Source organism: Enoplosus armatus, chromosome 11 (genome assembly GCF_043641665.1).
Source record: "Enoplosus armatus isolate fEnoArm2 chromosome 11, fEnoArm2.hap1, whole genome shotgun sequence".
Taxonomy (NCBI): Eukaryota; Metazoa; Chordata; class Actinopteri; order Centrarchiformes; family Enoplosidae; genus Enoplosus; species Enoplosus armatus.
The window spans coordinates 24,630,963-24,647,825 of NC_092190.1; the positions used below are offsets into that span (position 1 = coordinate 24,630,963).

The 16,863-nt window shown below is 43.0% G+C and overlaps 1 protein-coding gene across 1 annotated transcript in view; it reads right to left on the reverse strand.

Annotated features, from left to right (window-relative positions):
- The window catches only part of ttn.2 (titin, tandem duplicate 2), a 211,554-nt gene that overhangs the window by 96,683 nt on the left and 98,008 nt on the right, over positions 1-16,863 (reverse strand). Inside the window, exons 111-129 of the mRNA XM_070914051.1 lie at positions 16,090-16,356; positions 15,732-15,998; positions 15,164-15,427; positions 14,062-14,201; positions 13,644-13,770; positions 12,919-13,185; positions 11,889-12,155; positions 11,369-11,635; positions 10,122-10,261; positions 9,738-9,864; positions 8,125-8,267; positions 5,838-5,961; positions 4,829-5,095; positions 4,339-4,436; positions 4,083-4,251; positions 2,980-3,249; positions 2,297-2,563; positions 1,480-1,758; positions 481-889 (exon numbers count right to left, since the gene is read on the reverse strand). Coding sequence (XP_070770152.1) covers positions 481-889; positions 1,480-1,758; positions 2,297-2,563; positions 2,980-3,249; positions 4,083-4,251; positions 4,339-4,436; positions 4,829-5,095; positions 5,838-5,961; positions 8,125-8,267; positions 9,738-9,864; positions 10,122-10,261; positions 11,369-11,635; positions 11,889-12,155; positions 12,919-13,185; positions 13,644-13,770; positions 14,062-14,201; positions 15,164-15,427; positions 15,732-15,998; positions 16,090-16,356 — 4,159 coding nt within the window. The remainder of the gene's footprint in view (positions 1-480; positions 890-1,479; positions 1,759-2,296; positions 2,564-2,979; positions 3,250-4,082; positions 4,252-4,338; positions 4,437-4,828; positions 5,096-5,837; positions 5,962-8,124; positions 8,268-9,737; positions 9,865-10,121; positions 10,262-11,368; positions 11,636-11,888; positions 12,156-12,918; positions 13,186-13,643; positions 13,771-14,061; positions 14,202-15,163; positions 15,428-15,731; positions 15,999-16,089; positions 16,357-16,863) is intronic.

A 16,863-nucleotide genomic window follows, 5' to 3' on the forward strand; every position in this document is an offset into this window, starting at 1 on the left:
TTCTGTGAACTTATAGTCAGTGTTTTTTATAACTGTTCTTGTAGTTTTTTTTACAACAGTCTTTATTGTTTGTATTTATTATATCTTGATTTTCTTACTTATGTCTCTATTGCACAATCCTGTATGCTGCTGTAACAATGCAAACTTCCCCGCTGAGGGATTAATAGAGGATTATCTCTAACTCTCTCTAAAATATTCAGGACTAAAATAAGTTACAGTCTGGTCCAAAGTTATAATTTATTAAGAGTTTAACGCTTTAAATCACATTGACAGTGCTGCAATAAGCAAACGACCTACAACTGTCAACACATGTTCAAATGCTGCTCAGCTCTGATTTGCACAGAAATATGTGAAATAACTAGAGTTCATATAGGATCCCATCATGAGAGGCTGATTGAGAAAATATCTTTTCTGTTACAATAAAGTTCTGAGGGTTTGAACTCAGTTAGGTCAAACAACAGGAGTCTATAAAGGACCTACCTCGGCCCTTCTCTGATCTCACGTCCGTTTCTGTACCACTTGGCGTCGGCTTTCTCTTTGGTCAGCTTGCATGTGAACTCTGCGTCCTCGAACTCGGCGATGGTCTGGTCCTTCAGCTGCAGGGAGAAGTCTGTTGGGGCCTCGCTGATGATCAGCTCTGCGGTGGACTTGTTGTCTCCGGCCACGGCGGTGTACTCGCCCTCGTCTGCCAGCGTGCAGTCTTTGATGGTCAGCGTGTGCTTGTCTTTGTCCACTTTGTAGACGACGCGTTTGTTGAAGGCGACCTCCTCGCCGGCCTTCATCCACTTCAGGGTGGCGTTGGGCCTGTTGACCTTACAGGAGAAGCTGACGGTCTTCTTCTCCTGAGTGTCGATGTCCTCCAGAGGAACCACGATCCGCAGACTCTCCTCTGAACAACACAAAACGTATATGTTCAGCTCACGATGCCAAAACGCTTTTCTTTTCAATACCTCAGTTTGGGGAATATGAACATCTTTAACCTTCTTATTCATTTAACAAAATCTTCAATGCATCAGTGTTGAATAAAGAACTTTCCTGATCTAGATAAAGAACTATTTGATCACAGTGTGCTCGTCTAAGAATGTAAGAAGCCTGAGGAGCATTCGTTGCAGATAGACTCGGTACTACAGATGCATTTTCATCGACCTAAAAAGTACTGAGTCAGATGACGTGGGTATAATTTATCACTGTACTTTTTCAGCTGAAAAAAGGGAGAAACATCAGGAGGAAATCTTGGTATTTGGAGGCGCTAAGAGAAATTAACCTGCATTTTAAATTATAATAATTATAATCAAAGAATTTATCAAGATATGGCAACCAGGGCCGGCTGCTGGCATACACAGTACAGTCCTGGTGGGGCCAGAGTCTCTAATGGAGACCTGATTCTCTTTTCAGCGATTAAAGACTAAGTGAGATTCTATTATTATAATATTACTATATTTGTTACTGTGGACTTAAACATGAAGTGAACCCGCCGACCTTTGACGGTGAGTTGGCAGGAGCTCTTGGCCTGCTCTCCTCTCTGATTGGTCAGGTTGATGCTGTAGTTGGCTTCGTCTCCCTTCTGGGCGTCTCTGATCCTCAGGGAGAAGACGTTGTCTCTCTGCACCATCACATACTTGCTGCTCTCGAACACCGTCTCCTCGTTCCTCAGCCACTTGGCCTTTGCTCCCTCTGAGTTCACCTCGCAGTTCAGGACGATTTCCTGACCTTCTTTGGCCTCCGTGTCCTTCAGCGGTGTGATGATCTTCAGTTTCTCTGCAAGAGAAAACCACCAGAGACACTGATGAGCCAACATTTCTGAGCCTCTGAGTGTGAAAGCTGAACTCTGTTATTGTTGCTGGTGAAGTCAAACTCAAACTTAAGTAAACTAAACTTAAGCTGGTTTGTTCTGTGGCAAAACTGTCAGTTATCAATAAAAATAGAAGCAAAGAAACGTAAACATACACTGCTCATTATCACTTCTGACTTTCTAACTCCAAACTCTGAGAGAAGAAGATGACATTTTGATTGACTTTAAAAAGTTTCTTACATTTTTGACCATGAGTATTTCTATAATAATCATTACTTTGTAAGCAAGGAGGATATTTAATTTCAACAGAACGAGCGAATTTGTTTTACGGCTTTGTTCAGTGTAAAGGTTTAAATCAGGCTAAAAACAGACATACAGTGATACGAAGGCTATAAACGTAAACGTGTCTATAAACAAAGCGGATTTCAGACTTCGTTGGTCTTTTCCACCGCTGTTTTACTTGATGCAGTGAAAATAACATTTCCGCCTGTGGGCGGGGCTTACCGAGCACAGTGAGGTCGGCGCTGGCTCTGGTTGGTCCGATCATCACCACGTATCCGCCCTCGTCTTTGGGCTCGCAGTTCTTGATGACCAGAGTTCGTCTCTTGCCGTCGCTGACCATTTGGTATTTGTCTCCCGCCTCCAGCTCCTTGTCATCTTTCATCCATTTGACTTCGTAGGTTTCCTTGGAGACAGAGCAGGTGAACTCCGCCTTCTCGCCCTCCACCACCTCCTGGCTGTGAGGCCTGGAGATGAACTCAGCAGCCAGTTCTAAAAACACAGGAAGCACCGCGAGAAATCAGAGGTTAGAGGGTCTCCTGTACTGATTAACATGCAGGTTAATCCAGTTAAACTGTATTCCTGTGTAGGTCTGTACAACTTATCCCATCTTCACCAGATCTAATAGAAGAATGTATTCCATTCATTGTATTGTTCACCCTTAAGGTAATATTTCATATTTAATATTTCTGACACCATGTGAGCCTTGTGATCTTATTGCAGGTCTTTGTTAGTTACAAGGCGACCATCAGGATTACCATGTTACTTTAGAATCACCTTTTCTAAAAGTGTTTTTATTCTGTGTCTCTCTATATTATTGTTCTTACAGTTGTATTTTGTAAAGCACTTTATCATTAGAAGCCTCTGCAGCACATTAAGGTCAAACAGGTTTGTTTTTTCTTCACTACCATTAATCTTGAGATTTCCGGAGGTTTTGATGCTGGGACTCAGCCTGCAGTTGTACTCTCCGACGTCGGCCATCTTTAGGTCCTGGATGAGGAGGATCCTCCTCTTCCCGTCCACGATCTGCTCGTAGCGGCCGCCCTCCGGCAGCTCCTCGTCTCCTTTGTACCAGGTAACATCAGAGCTGGGCTTGGAGACCTCACAGATCAGCTTCACGCTGTCCGTCTCCGTTCCCTCCACGTTGGACAGGTTCTTGGTGAACCTGGCCTCCTCCTCTGCAACGAGACAAACAGACGCAGCGCTGAAAAAATCCTCTGAATGTCACAGCTTCAACGACAACAACTTGTTCTCAGTTCTCAAATGAACAATGAAGTGTATGAAATACTTTAGTTTTGGAGAAATGAAATTCACAATGAACAAGTAAAGAATTAACAATCATAATAATCATATGGAGCTTGATGGAGGCCTGGAAGGAATCTCTACCTGAGGAGACAAGTTCAGGGGACAAAAAGGCCATTAAACACACTGTTTGTTCTAGTAACTACTCCAGCTGACATGATGTCATCCAGCTGAAAGCATCCTGCTCATTCAGCTCACTTCTCTAATGTCTTCTAAAGCTCTCAGATGATTCATGTGCCGACCTGCCGTCTGTGGTTCAGCTCATGTTAGAAAATGTGCTGTTGCTGTATTATCATTGTTATCTTATTGTGAAATAAAGACATTTTGCTTATGAAGTCGAAACCATGATCAGCTCTCATGTGATTGGCTGAGGGCTGATTGTGTGATCGTACGTGATTGGCTGGCATGGCACTTTGACTAGAGACATCACATTTCACTGCAGCAGCACAGGAGCTCATTTAGAGCTGAAGAACCACCTTACAGTTCACCAACAGATCCTGATGATTTCTCAGTAATGTTCACGTTCCTCTCTAAAATCATATCTATCAATATTTTTCATCATACGTCTGAAAATAAGTTGATATACGGGTCATGACGACAGCTCCGGCTTTGATAATCCAGGCTTGTGTCAAATAATCGATAGTAAAATGAAGCTAACTCTGTCGTGCACGTGTGAAGAACGGTGCTCAGTTTCAAGCTTGATTCTTACCGACGACAGTGAGCAGGCCGGAGGATTTGGAGGTCTTCGCGTCACATTCGTATTCAGCCTCATCGTCAAACACAGACTTGTGGACGATGAGCACGTGTTGCCGACCTTGAGCAATAATTTCGTACTTCTTTCCCTTTCTGATTTCACTTCCATCCTTAAACCAGCGGACCTGTGAGACAGGATGCACAAGAAGATCTCAGAAATGGACCTTTGTTCATAGTTTATGTAAACCAACAGACAGAGAAGCTGTGCTCACTTTGACGTCCTCTCTGGAGACTTCACATTCAAACCTGGCAGATTCCTTCTCTTTGACCTCGACATCATGGAGCGGCTTCATGAACTCGACATGTGGAGCTGTCGACACACAACCAGTTGACCAGTTAACAAAGTGATTCATTTACATTCTTAATCAGGATTTCCCTTAGAACCAATGAGAAGGGATTTCTTTATTAGGGGTCCCTCCAACTAACTCCAACTACAAAAGGTTGCTTCACTTAAACAAGTGATTCTTTAACTCTGAGGGATTTCTGTAGTCTTAAAAAGGTCTTTTGGCTTTCATGTGGGTGACTTAACTCAGCTGAGGGATTTCTAATCTTTTCTTTAAGGGTTACTTAACACCTACAGAGGGACCATTTGCATTTATAGAGGGCCCCTTAACTAATGGGAGATCCATTTACTCTAACGAGGGGTCCCTTGACAATTGCAGAGTTCCTTAACTCTTATAACTATTTCACAGCTGTACTCACGTTCAACGTTGAGGAAGCAGGAGGTTTTGAAGTCTTTAGCATCACAAGCGTACGTCCTCGAGTCGTCCGGAGTGCAGTCGTGGATCACCAGCGCTCTCTTGCGGCCGTCGACAATCATGTCGTACTTCTTTGTCTTTCTGATCTCCTGTCCGTCCCTGAACCATCGTACCTCTGCGTTCTCTCTGGAAACTTCACACTCCAGTGTGGCGGTGGCTTCCTCCTCCACTGTCTGATCCTCCAGAGGCTTCGTGAACTCCACTGCCGGTTCTGAACGCACACAAAACACACAGTTGTTTAGTTTCTACTCTGCTAAACTAGAGCAGCATTTAAACGTTCAAAGTGATCCTTTCACGTGATTCTCCCTCCGCTCTTTAAATAAAAAGCCTGCAGTGGTAACTTGTTGTAGCTGTTCTGGTGTAAAAAATCACACTGAAGTTCTGTTTAAATTGTAGTGGCAATACAGAACTCAGTGTGAAAAAGGTTAACATTTAGAAACCATCAAAATTGACAGGACCCAAATCTTTTTATATCTCAACCACAAATTCTCAAGTTATAATAGCTTAACGTTCAGTCTGATGTAGTACGACGTGTGTTCATTATCTTGTTGAAAAAAATAAGTAAACATTATTCTTTGTTTTATGAAAAATCCAATGCAGAACTTCCATTGGAAATCTGCTGTTTTAAGAGTAACTTGATACCAGGCTGAAAAGCATTCTGCGGGCCTCTCTGGTTGAAAGTTTCAGGTGTGCTTCACCTCTGTCAGAAGTGTGCTCTGTTGCTCCTCTAACCACACCCAACAGTGATGTCACAGTGTACTGTCACACCCTGGAGTACACTTTTACAGCATTGCAGCAAGGTGAGAAGTTAAACCACCGGAGGTCAGCAAAAACAAGATTTTCAGAGGGCGTTAAGTTACTCTTTAAACCCTGATCCCTGAGCTAATTCAGGGCTGGACTACAAATAGATGTCATCAGTAGAATCCAGTAGAATCCAGATGTTGTTGTCTTACCTCTGACGGTGAGGTTGGCCTCAGTTTGGAAGTCTTTGGTGGCGAGTTTGACTTGTCCGGCTTCATTCAGCTGGACGTCCCGCAGAGTCAGGCTGTGGACTTTACTCTCCGCCTTCAACACCACCTGTCAGGTTAAACAGCGTCAGTAAGACAAAAGGGTTTACCTGCCCTGAACGGCGTCTGTCAGGTTCAACAGAGTCAGAAGTGTTGAAGGTATCATTTTCCTGAACACCACCTGTCAGGTATGGGTTTTACCTTCTGACCACAGTCTGGCAGGTTCAGAAGAGTCAGAGGTGGAGGGTTTACCCTCCCTGAATGTTGCCTGTTGGCTCCTTAACTCTTATACTGGGTCATTTTACTCTTCCTGAGGTTTCCTTCAGGGTCAGGTTATGCTCGATCAGCAGTAGTTTGTTCAATGTTACTTCCTGGACTACACCTGACAGGTCCACAGTATAAGGGTATATGGGTTTTTTCATCCCTAAACAATGTCTGTGAGGTTCACAGGACACTGAGTTACATTGAGAGTGAAGTTTTGGGTTCTCGGGTCTCCAGCACACACAGTGTCAGTCAGTTGAGCCATGACAGCTAAAACGAATGCAGGCAGCTGCTTTCCTTCCCCCGATTTAAACTGCACGACCTCTGACACCTGACGGCCGAGTTTACCACACATCCACAGACTGTATATTACACTGAGCTGTCTGAGTCCACAGAGACACTGAAGAGGAATTAAACATTAGGTATTCCTGATATTAAAGCTGTCATCTTTACCGTTATTAAGAATAACAAAAGAAACATGATAACAATTATAAGATTATAAAAACATTTTCCTATACACATTATCATCATTTGTTTGTTTTTCTTGGATCATTTCTATGTTTGTCTTTGTTTTTATTAAATGAACATCCACAATTACAAGGAGGGAGGGAACATAACACTTTTCAGCAGCTCAATTTCTAACCAGCTACAGACAATTGAATGCTTTGCTGTTGAGCGTAGAAGATAAGTTGTGACTGAGACGGATTCAAATCAAGACATTAAAGGTAAAACAGTTTGTTGTTCTGGTGTTGCTCAGGAGCTCGTGTAGTCTTCTCATCTAAAGACTGAAACGTTTCTATTTGTTCATTTGTCACAGTCAGTTTGTTTGTGTGTGTGGGGGGGGGCGACAGGTTCAGCTGTTTTATTGTTTTATTGGTCTCTGTTCCTGGTAAACATCACAGGTTTCATCTACTAACAGGACTACCGAAGCTTCAAACTTAGTTTTCAAGCTCCTGGATGTTTTTCAATTGTGTGTTTTAAAGTTTAAACTCCAGTTTAAACCCTTAAAACTGGCAGGTGGGGAGGTCTAATGAGACTCAGCTCAGTAATGTTCATTATAATCTGCTTCCACAAGATGTTTTGGTTTTTCAGATGTAACAACACGTACAAATGTCATTGTTCTAACTGGGTTTACTACGTTTAACTGAAGGCTAATCAACTAGACATCAACATGTTTATGAATGAGGTGTCAGAATTCAAGACCTTAAAACCACAGTTGAACACATTATAACAGCCAGACAACAACTAGTGGCTTTAGTTAGAGTTTTGATGAAGCTGTTGATGTAGCGTGTGAATCTCCACCCATGTCGACCATGTAACGTGTAGTAAATCACACTTGCACAAGAGAGATCATGTGTCCTTGGGAACCTCAGAGTTCTCAGGTTACATCCGATAATCAAACTAATCCTGCGTTATGACTGGATATGATTTCAGGGCCTGGACTCACACCAAGATCTTTTCAACTCTTAATTCAGCGTGAGAACGGCAACGAGTCCAAAGCCAGCAAAAACACTTACAGCACGTTGTGTGACTTTAAAACTGAAGCCGTCAAATAGCTCCTGTTGCCACCTGCCCTGCGCCTCAACCTCCTGCAGCTGTTAAAAATAACCCCGAAGAAACGCTTGCGGGGCAGAAAAGCCTCCCTGCCTGTGTTATCTCAAAACCAGGATCGAATGCTCAGCTGGAATCCTGAACCTACACCAGCAGGGCCTTATATGAAGACAAGCTGAAGCTGGAGCAGCGTGCTGCAAAGAAAACTGAACACTGTGTACAAATGGAAAGGGAAACACCAGCCCTGGCTCTGGACCTGAACCACAACGAGGCCTGGACTCACGCAGTATCTGTCAAGACTTTGTAAGTGAATGTCAACTGTTCTTGTGCGTCGGGAAGGTTTCAGGAAGTGAATCCCTCAGTGAGCCTGTTTGTGGTACAGAAACATGGTGAGGATTCAGTCAGGTGTGTTGGGACTTACTCTGTCGCTTGGTTCCAGCTTTGTACCCCCCAGGAACCACTCGACAGCGATGCCTTCATATGACAGCTCACACTCGAAGGTGGCTGTCTCTCCAGCGGTCACGGTGACATCCTTCAGTGGCCTCGCCAGGCCGATCACTCGGGCTTTGGATTGGGGAGAAGACATGGTTAGTCCCCCCCCGAAACAGGTCAATAGATCCAAAAAATCCCCAGAGAGAAACGGCTAATCCTCAGTGGCTAATCCTCATGGTGTGGTTGGGCTGAAGGCAGGCCGCTGGTAGCCCGCAGCACAACTGAAGCCAGCCGCCCTGGGACTTGGCATTGGGGGGCTGAGCTCATTAGCATACGACCTGCTGTCAGATGTATATGGCCGGCAGAAACCAGTAAGAGACGGGGTCGTGTCCCCCTCCCCCCCACCACCAATCACTGCAAACCCTGCTCTAGATAAGGCATGTGGCTTCTAAAATAACCGAGGGGCATGATTGGCTGAGAGCCCACCTCTGCCAAACCCATCAGGGGGAGCCAATCTGCTCCTGTCAATCACCAGCCTTGAAGATTTCCTGGAAAAGGAGAATGTGGAGCTCCTCGCAGGAGTTACCCAACGTCACACTGTACTAAATGCTGACATCATGGTGTCGTAACGCTGCCATTGAACCGGTGTTGTGGAAGCTTTGGTAACGCAGGCTGAAGTGAGATCCAGGATGTCAGTTTAGATTAACAAACCGCATCAACTATTTACAACAGGCTTCTTCACATGCCTGAATTAAAGCCCCTTAACAGCCAGTTAAAGTTGGCAGCGTCAGTGACAGCTAGCGGAGAGCTGGACTGTTCCTTTAATGAGCGAGCTGTCAGTCAGGGACCCCTCACATCTAGATCTGTATAAAGTGTGTAAAGTCTTCTTTCTCTACTGAGCTTACTTTTTATTCATCCTAAATCAAGAAACCTGTAAAACTACAACTGTAATAATGATGTGAATTCACCTCTTTTCAAGTAAGATTATCTCATATCCATTTCCTTAAATATGAGAATAAATAACCTGTAAAGATGGATGGTGTTGTTGCAGTGTAAAACACACATATATATATATATATATATATATATATATATTAACTACAAAGTCTGACAGGCCTCTACAAAGGAGGAAGAAACGACTGGACACAAATGAGTTTGCAGGTAACGTTAGGAAACCTGCTGGGGGGGCGTGGCTGAGTGCGGTGTATAGTTGTGACATCACAACCTTACCGAAGTCCTGGCGGCTCGTTTAAAGGCACAGTCTCTGAATACCGGCAGTGTTTCATTTCTCCGTGGACGGAGCGTTTTGATGCTTTCACAGTATTTATACAGCACCTGGACCTGCTTTATAATCAAACAAGACATGGACATCTCACTTTCTACTATAGTGGACCTTTAAAAAGGTGCTAAACCCCAGAGAGCTTGTAAAGGCAATTAAGACTAAAGTTAACCATTCAGCCAATCAGGAAGAAGGAGATGCTGGGTTTCTCACAACAACATGTAAATTCCTTCATTAAAAAATATATGACCAGTTACAACAGTGTGCATGTAAAGGTGCAGAGTCGCCTGTCGTCTGATTTACGTCAGTGTTATTTATGTCACCTTTGACCCTGAGCTGAGCTGAGGATTTGGCATTCGCTGCCGAGAAGTCTACACTTCCGGCCATGTCCATTCTGCAGTTGAAGAGGATCAACATGTGTCGGGTTCCCTCCTCCTTGATCTCCACATCCTGAAAACAAAAATCCACAGTTCAAACAAACTTAAGTCATCAAAAGAATCTCTTCATCTCAACTTTGAGACGAGATGACAAAAGAACGAACTTATACGAAGTCGCAGAAGATGGTGAATAACGTTGAATAGAGTTAAACTGGGCAAAAGGAAATCTGCTCTGGGAACAAGGGGAATTATTTTTGCCCCACTTACTATTTTTCTGCTTTAAATAAAAATAAGGACGTCTTTATTGGTGTTATCAGTGTTTAATCTTACAGCAGACGGGTGGAGCGTGTCTCCCTTCAGCTTCCAGACGGCGTGAAGGTCCTCCTCTGAAATCTCCGTCTCAAACTTGGCCACCTCGGTCTCTGTGACCTCCACGCTGTACAGCGGGCGAACAACCTTGATGTCGCGCTCTGCAGGGGTTTAAAAAGACGTTAGAGAAGAACAAACAGAAGGCAGAAGTTGACTGAAATCTCTCAGAGAACCCAGAGAACATCATGTGAAAACAGTTTCATGTTGTCGTATACAGTGAAAAAGACAGATGATCAGTGGAGGACATACAGTGGACATGAAGACATGTGACAGTTTATGCCAGCAGCTGACGCTCTCATTCAGAGCGTCTTACAGTTTATGCAAAAGCAGAGGACGGTGAGTAACTCTCGACAATAATCCAACGCTATAAAACATCCCTACACACCGACAGATACTCCATAAATGTCTTATAAAGCATTTTAACTGACTTATTCATTCTTATGAGGACATTTATGAACTCTTCTAATCTGATGCGTCTTGGCAGAAAGGAGCTTTGGTCCAAATGTATTTCCTGTCAGCTGTTAAAATTAATCAAAACTGTGAAACTATAATGAATCATTTTATCATCAGTATTATTTCTATTACTATTGTTAGTGTTGGAGGAAGTAGTAACGAACACACTGAGCATTTATAAACAACAGTTTACAAATGTTTTATAGATTATGATTCGATTATCGAATATAGTTTATATATATTATACTATTATAACTTATACTCAGCTCATTTCAGCTCTTAATCCTCTGCTTGCTTTTATGTTTTGTCTGCATGGTTTTCATTCATTTTGAATGTGGTCTATTTTAATCATTAATGCTTAGTTGGTAGTTTACAAATGTGAGTGATCTGTAAAATATGAATATTCATACTGAATAAAATACCAATAAATGAAAACAACATAATAAAAACTGAACAAATGCCTGTATGAACATTCTAACATGTTATGAACACTAATATGGACATCTGAGGGAAGAGACATTGACATTCATGATGTCATAATGATGACTTCAGATGTATAGAGTTGGATTAATCTCAAGCGTTATGATAATAAGTCACAAACATTACAAGCATCAGAATGAGAGTAATGAAGGATGGAGGGGAGATGAGCAGCGGCACGGAGAGAGGCGGGGTTTCGGTGAATGGCGGTGGGTGGGGCCTGATTCTGCAGTCCTGACCGGGGTGTGGGGGAGGGGCCGGATCGCCGCAGGTATTACCTTCGATGTTCAGGTCGGCTGTGGTTTTGTCGGTGCCACAGTCGCAGGTGTACGCTCCCATGTGGCTCTTTGCCGCCTTCTTGATGACCAGCAGCCGCTTCTTGCCGTCTGATTGGAAGAGAATGTTCTTGGAGGGAAAGATTTCGTTACCGTCTTTGAACCATGTGACCTCGCCTGCGGCTTTGCTCAGCTCACAGGACAAAATCACCTCGTCCTTCTCGACGGCGGTGTAGTTCTGGAGCTTCACTGTGAAGTACAGGTCGCCTTCTGCAAGAAGGCATACAACATAACCAGTAATAACCAGTGAAAAACGATGGTAAAAACCAGTAAAAACCTCACTGAACCAGACAAACAATTGTCCTGCTGGCTATTACACAGATATTCTCGGTGCTTGTAGAGAATACAGTGTGATAGACTGGGATGTAAATGAAAAGGGGAAATTAATTAGTAAATAGCAGCACATGGAGTTAAGAGTTCTGTGCGGAAATTCAGCTGCATCCTTCTAGAAAGTGAGACTAACCGAGCACGGTGAGCATGGCCTCTGAGGTCTTGCCCATGGCCTCGACTTTTATCATGGAGGTGTCGTCGATGGTGACCTCCTTGAAGGCCAGTGTGTGGACTTTTCCGTCCTCCGACATGTGCACCACCTTGCTGGGGTGCAGACGGATGTCATTTTTGTACCAGACCACCAGGATCTTTTCATGAGAGAGTTCGATGCTGAACTCTGCAGTTTCACGTTCCTTCACAGTCACATCTTTAATCGGCTTGATAAATTCAAGGCGAATACCTGACAAACAGACAAATTATATATATATATATATGGGAATTCAATATAAAGTTGATAAGACATGAAAACATGCAGATTATAATGGTGATGGTGTGTTCAAAAGGTCATGATTAAAAAGTATGGTACACTCTCTGTGATCCAAATAAAAGATCTGCATTTTCACTGGTTGCTTTTTCTGTGCTCGACTCATTCAAGTGTAGGGAATATAAATAGTAACAGGTCCTATACTACTACATTGCCAAAAGTATGTCATTTCCTCCGTATGTGATAGGTGTACATGTGATCGCGGCGCCATGTTCATTAATGTGCTGCTCTAACAGCCTCCACTCTGCTGGTTTCAGTCTTTCTGTCACATGTTGAACCAGCTGCAGGAATTTGCTGATGTTGGGTGATAAGTTCTGGCTAACAGTCGGCGTTCCAGGTCTTCCCAAAGGAGTTGGATGGCATTGAGATCAGGGCTCTGTGCAGGCCAGTCAAGCCACTTCTTCATGGAGGTGGCTAAGACTATTGTCTAAAATATCATTACATGCTGGGACCAAGAGGCCTGGACCAAACCAGGAAAAACAGACACAGATCAAAGTACCCTAAAATATGTGGTCGCGGTGTCTGCATACTTTTGGCTACACAATGTTTGTTGTTGAGGGGCTTTTGGCAGAAATTCACACCAATTAGAGAGCACACGAAAAGCAAGATTTTGCCCTCATGTACACATAACATCATTTATATCTAAAAAAAAAAACTGAAATGGTCTGACTCTGTTTACCTTTGATTATCAACTTTCCAGATGTCCTTTTATCTTCAGCCTCAAACATGTATTTGGCTTCATCTTCATATCTGGCAGATTTTACAATAAGAGTGTGTCTCTTTTCTTCCACCAGAAGTTCAAACTTATCATCGTTTGACAACTCCTGAGATCCCTTCAGCCAACGGAAGCTTTTGGGCTCTCTAGAAATTTCCAGCTCAAACTTTGCCTCATCCTTTTCATACACGTGCACGTCAGCCAGTGGTGTAATGAAAGAGACTGGGAGCTCTGTTGATTCAGACAGATAGAGTCAATATCAAGGCACAGATGGAGTGCTTCGGAATAAAAACTTTGGATCAGTTGTGTTGGGGTAAGTTAAAGAAAATCAGACGGCAGTGACCGGCCACGCTGACAAAAACACGACAAAAATATGGAGGTCCAAAAGAAAATTCAAATAAGGCAAAAAGATGTTCGTGGTATACACAATGTAATAGCATTTAACACACCATTCATGGAATGTAAATCACTATTACATTTTATGAATCCACATAAGTTTCTGGTCATTCCTGATGCTGCAGCACCCAAACAGTTCAATAAAACGATAAGATTTAAAAGTGAAACAGAAAGAATACCCAATGTGCTCAAGCTTTTACTTTTCAAAAAATAAAATCATGAGCACAGTGATGTGCTCGGAAAATGTGTCAAGACTTTGCACAAGAAGGTAGAGTGAGGAAGTGAAAGCTCACCCTTCACTTTCAGGTTAGCAGAACACTTGGCGTTGGCGGCGGTAAACACCACCTCGCCTGTTTGAGGCACTTTGCAGTTGTACAAGACCAGAGTGTGTTTGGCACCGTCCTCCACGATCTCAACGTCCTGCAGATGGCCGACAAACTTCAGCATTTGAGTAAAAACACAAGGACTCAAAGAAAAGTGATCAGAGCAAGGCTGTGGTCAATTCACTTTCATTTGGTAGCTAATGAGAGATCAAACATTCTCGTACTTCATATCTTAACCCTGATAGGTTCGATATGTGAAACTTACTTTTCAAGAAAAAACTTTTCAATACTTCTTAACGAAGTCCACATCTGGGTTTAGTCAAAATGAAAGTGAATTGCACCACAGGTGCAGAGAATATCTGTTGAGATTAATTTTAATGAGACATACAGCGGATGGACTGAGGACTTCTCCGTTCAGTTTCCACTGGCCGTGGACATCGTCCTCACTGAGCTCAACCTCAAATCGAGCGGTCTCTCCGTCAAACACCTCAACGCCATATATTGGCCGAACCACCTTGATGTGGCGAGCTGACGTTTAAGAGAAGGGACAAAATTCTTACTGAAGACGTTCAGACATTTAAATTCAAACAGACTGAACATAAATACACATTTACATAAATAGACACACATACATACATATAAAAATACTTCGACAACAGATAGAAACAGACAGAGTTGCCACGATATATTTTTATAATTTGAGGTAGAGCTTCTGCTTTTGCAACTGAAACTGTACAGAAACCTAAATTTAAGTTCCTATATAGAAACCTCCTTTATTATTCTGTAAGCAACCTTTTCATAGGACCATAAACAACCAAATGGCTGTGAATGTTGGCTCTAAAATAAAAGTAAAAATACTGTGATGATCCAGTTTAGCCAAGATTTCTTATGGGTCAGCAAATAAGATTCTGGTGCTGAAGGTGGACGGCTACAACACCAAGTCAATTCATCTAGACACGTCATTGCCCAAAGGAACTTCTGAGGAGCCATTTGGTTCTATATGGACCTAATGCCACAGCTCTTCAAAAGGAACTGAATAACAATAAAGGGGTTTGTTTCTTCAAATTGTGATGATTGTCTTCAAGAGCACACAAAGCAACAAACAAAACCAGACAATAAAACAGAACAATAGACACAAATTACGGTAGACGGACACTACAAGAGAGGACTGATTCCCCCTGAAATTAGGGCGATAATCAGGGTTGAATACATCATAGCTTCGATGAGAGCCTTTCTCTGGAAACTTTTAACTCTTGTAGTGTGTTTCTACCATTTGGGAGGGGCAGAGTGATGACAGACCACATACAGGTGTAGACAGTGGTAATTAAGAAGTGATGAGAGCAAAACAGTGCTTCAAGTGCAAAAAGTCCAAAAAAGAAACCCTGAGTGATGGGGGGTGAGGTGTGGTTAGGAGGCGGTGCAGGTGAAGGGTAAGCTAAAGAGGCTTGTCAGGAAGGGGGAGGTTGCCAAAACAAATTCTGCATCTTTACCTTCAATGTGAAGCGTTGCTGTTGTTTTGTCTGTGCCACAATCACATATGTACTGTCCTTTGTCTTTGTCCCCAACTTTCTTGACGACGAGGGTTCTGCGTTTGCCCTCTGCCTTAATGGCCACCATCTTAGAGGTCTTGATCTCGGCCTCATCGTGGTACCACATGACATCAACGTCTTTGCTGAGCTCGCAATCTAGAATGATCTCGTCTTTCTCCACTGCAGTATAGTCCTGCAGCTTAACTGTGAAGTATGCATCTCCCTCTGGAATGGGGAAATTTTAGCGTGACTCTCCATGGCACATATACAACACATATACAGTACATGGCACAAGGCAAACAAGGACTAGACAATCGAAAAAGACGAAGAACACAAATGCAAGACATAGAGAAATCCTCATCATACAACACAGAACACAGAAAAACAATGTCTTACAAATACACAATACGGTCTTGTGGATCTACACATACACAAACATGGACACATTGTACAAAAAGCTGTAAGGAAGAAGATAAGAGACACTAAAAGAGGAGGACAAACAGAGGACAGGCAGTTATTCTTGGTTTACCTATGACCGTTAGGTTGGCCATGGAAGGAATTCCTTTGGCCTCAGCCTTGATTTGACAAGTATCATCAAGAGTCACTTCCTTTATTTCTAGCACATGCTTCTTTCCGTCCACGTGAGTGACCACTGTTCTGCTCGGATGAATTTTAACGTCGTTCTTGTACCAGGTGACGGGGATGTTCTCATGAGAGAGCTCCAGCTCGAACCGAGCCGTGTTACCTTCCTTCACAGTTTGGTCCTTTATTGGTGAGATAAATTTGAGCCTGATACCTATAATTGTATTAGTAAAACATATTCATATGAGTTTGGTAATAATAAAGGTTCTGCTAGTTAAGTCCAGTAACAGCGGTCCAGCACTTACCCTCCACTGTGAGTCGAGCTGTTGAAGTTTTGCCCAAAACCTCAATTGTATATTCGTCCTCATCGTCAAACTCACAGCAGTTTATAATCAGCATATGTTTCTTTCCATCATCGATGATGTCATACTTTTGGTCTGGGGTGATGATGTCAGCCCCTCTATACCACATGACCTTAGAGACATCCTTCGTGATGGTGCATTCAAACTTAGCCTGTTTCTTTTCAGGCACAGAAATGTCCTTCAGCGGGACAACAAAGTCCATTTCGATTTCTGGGTTAAAAGGTGACACAGGTGCAGTACATCAACAACACAACAAAACACATCAACAGCACAACAGTCTACAGCAGTGGCCAGTTTACCATGTGCCCCCTTGTATGGAGAACTGGATTGTACCACTCCATGGCTCTAGAAGTTAATGGAATCATACCACAGGGATATCAGGGGTATTACCATGAAAACCCCATGCCATTGCTTGTTGCCAACTAGATTGATGGTATACACAGCTCATCCCATATTATCCTACATAAAGCCTTGAGGAGACATCTTCAGGTTGTGTAGGTCACCTCAGCAAAATGACGCCACTTTGACTTCCTGGGATTGTTCAAAAATACCTTTGGCATTGAAGGACTCCATGTAATGAAGGCAAAAATGCAGTCATCAAGGAACGCCGTCTTCCGGGTAACAAGGTTTCTTTGTGTTTGAAACATTCACCAAAAATGTTGTCCAGGAGGGGGATCAGTCCACCATCTTGATCAGCTGGAATCAAATTCTGACTGC